Genomic DNA, 3,113 nt, shown 5'->3' with positions numbered 1-3,113 from the left:
TGTGTTATTTCTATTTCCGCATTATATTTGTCATATAATTGAAATAATACAGGTTGTGCGTTTGAATCAATCAATAGGAAATCCGACCTTTGGTTGTTGATTGATATTGATTGATCCTTGGACATTGGTCTTTGGTACCGTCCAAGTTATTCCTTGTGTTTGATTAGGACTCGCTGATTTCTATTAGCTTGAGTAAATCAAAACAAGAGCGAGATATTAACTCCTTGAGATACTTTTATCTAGATTGAGTCCGACTGTTTAGTTGATTCTCTAGTAAGTCTTTCGGAGTTAGTCCATATAGATTGCTAATCGAAATATTGGGTGGTGTTGTTAGACCCCCCGCTTTTTCAAACATGAAACCTTGGGAAATTGAAACCAATTCCAACAGCACCTTCATCAGAATTTAGGTTAACGATTTATTCATTGTTACCAGGAACAGTACTATCTTGTTCAATTTCTAATCTATGATTATCACCTTGATGATTTTCAACATTCACTTTGTTTTGCAGTTCGAGTACATCATTATCACCTTCATTTTGCATTTCAACTCCATTATCAACTTGAATATTAGCATTTAATTCATCTCTAAGTTGATCAGACAACAATGCCATTTGGTACTCAGTTTGGAAAGGCCGTTGTAAGAACTTTGTTGTCAAATTTGTCATGTATTTGATCACACTTTCGAAGCCTTCTCTTCGCATAATGTCATCAACTTCAGCTATCTTTGATTTCAAGTTTGTAGCAAGGGAGTCCATCTTTTTCTGAAAAGAGTCCTTTCCAACTATCATTTCTGCAAGCTTTTCTTCCAGTTCATTCTGTTTCACTTCTATATCTACTATTTCACCTGCATGGTTTTGCTTCATTCTTTTAACCTTTGCAGCATATTTAGATTTTACTGTTCTCAACTCTTCAGCATATTTATCTTTCAGAGCTTCTATCTCCTTGGTCATATTATCATATTCCTCTTCAAGCATCTCAACCTTCGTCTTCATCCTCAGTTGATTCATTATTTTTTGTTCAACTACAGTGTAAGTCTCCAAGAAATTTGGTGACAGTTGCACATAAGGAAATTGAATCTCAATGAGGAAATAAAGTTCATCAAACAATTAACTACATAAGCATAGCCAACAACAGATAGTTCATCAAACAGGATGAAGGCCATGGTAAAAAAAAAAAAAAAAAGGTTCACCAAACAGGATGAACTCCTATTTTGAAAGTAAAGGAAGTTACCTCTCCAAACTGAGAAACATTCATATCCAAATGCTTTGCAAATATCTTTGATTTTCCACCTTGCAAATCTGGGACGGTAAAGTTTCTCGTCGTCTTTTTCTTCCGCTCTCCACTGAGGTATCAATGTGGAATGCTTAGCAAGCCAAACCTGGGATAAAAAGAATTATCTTAGTTGGTTATCAGCACCAATACTAGTTACAGAAGTTAGTTATAATACACAGTTCATCATATATAAGATAATTTAATTTTCATCTCACCAATAAGTACATGTAACATCCTTTAGTAGACTCTCTTGCTACACTTTCCATGATATGCTTGTGAATCAAGTGAGACCAGAAGGCTCTACCTACTGACTCTAAGCATCCTATGTACTTACAGTGGATGGAACCTCTATCACCAGTAGTAAGAAAAGTGTGGACAAGAAGAAAAGTCCAATCATTGTAACAAGATCTTCATTATGGGTTTTAGTTTTCAACTCTGGGATCTTAGTTTTCAAATTCTGTATTTTTTATTTCAAGTTTTTTATTTTACGGTGGAGAATTTGTGAGTTTTGTAGAACCTTCCATATCTGCAATCACTTATACTTTTGGACTCTAACAGTGACTCTTATATCCTCCCTTGTTCCATGTTACACGGAATGCCATACATTACTGATAACTCTTCAAGAAAAGATCTTAGGATGTATGTTTTGCCATCAATTGTAAATTGAAAGACACCCTCTTGACCAGGAATTCCCTTTTTACATGCCTTCAATAGAAACTGACAAGACTTCACTGTCTTAGTCCACTCTGTAGCAACAATACTGTCTACTAGAAGAACGTATATCACGTTCCCAAATGGACTCTTTCTTATTAGGGCTACCTGTTGTGCATTTAAAGCTTCTTCATCTTTCAGTTCTCTAATACACTTGCAAGTGCAATGAAAGCAGCAAAGCTACCCTTGAACTTTACACTTGACTTTTTACTAGATTTATTTGCATCCTCATCTACATTAAAAGAAAAAATTATAAATGATTTCTGGACAAGAACCATCTATTGATAATAATATACAAAAATGAACTCCTATTTTTATAAGAACATGGGAAAACAGCATGAACTCTTGCAAGAAAACACCTAGAAAGTCCAGAGTTCATTAAAGCGAATGAACTAAACCTCACACTTCAAAAAATGACATGAATTCATACCAGATAACATCCATAAGGTAGGGAGTTCACCAAGGAGAGTGAACTCCATCTCCCTGAGAATGACTAGAACCTCACAATTCACAAAAATGGCATGAACTCCTACCAGAAAACAAGCATTAAGGTAGAGAGTTCACCAAGGATGGTGAACCCAATCTCCCTGAGAACGACTAGAACCTCACAATTCACAAGACAGCATGAACTCATTACTAGAAAACAAGCATAAAAATAGAGAGTTCACCAAGGAGGGTGAACCAAATATCCCTGAGAACAACTAGCAACTCACAGCTCACACGGCAGCATGAACTCATTACTAGAAAACAATCATAAAAGTAGAGAGTTCACGGAGGAGGGTGAACCCAATCTCCCTGGGAACAATTAGAAACTCACATTTCACACGACGGAATGAAATCATACCAGAAAACATGGCATGAACTCATTACTAGAAAATAAGCATAAAAGTAGAGAGTTCACCAAAGGAGGGTGAACTCCATCTCCCTGAGAACGAATGGAAACTCACAGTTCACAGGATGGCATGAACTCATACCAGATAACAAGCATAAAAGTACAGAGTTCACCAAAAGAGGGTGAACCAAATATCCCTGAGTACAACTAGCAACTTACAGTTCAGAGGACGGCATGAACTCATACCATAAAATTAGATAAAAGTACAGAATTCCCCAAAGGAGAGTGAACTCCATGC

At 36.3% G+C, this 3,113-nt stretch overlaps 1 protein-coding gene across 1 annotated transcript; it reads right to left on the bottom strand.

The window, feature by feature from the left end:
* Positions 1–416: 416 nt before the first annotated feature.
* Positions 417–2,081, bottom strand: LOC113311705 (centrosomal protein of 131 kDa-like). The gene is made up of 3 exons (XM_026560510.1): positions 1,488–2,081; positions 1,231–1,378; positions 417–1,021 (listed from the first exon to the last, which is right to left on the bottom strand). Exons 1-3 carry the CDS (start codon positions 1,536–1,538, stop codon positions 417–419), a joined length of 804 nt encoding a protein of 267 aa, XP_026416295.1. The 5' UTR covers positions 1,539–2,081.
* Positions 2,082–3,113: the final 1,032 nt, after the last annotated feature.

The sequence above is a fragment of the Papaver somniferum genome, chromosome 9, assembly GCF_003573695.1.
Source record: "Papaver somniferum cultivar HN1 chromosome 9, ASM357369v1, whole genome shotgun sequence".
In the NCBI taxonomy this organism is placed as follows: domain Eukaryota; kingdom Viridiplantae; phylum Streptophyta; class Magnoliopsida; order Ranunculales; family Papaveraceae; genus Papaver; species Papaver somniferum.
Note: the sequence above shows the minus strand (reverse complement) of the source record. Positions and strands in the feature narration are given on the sequence as shown.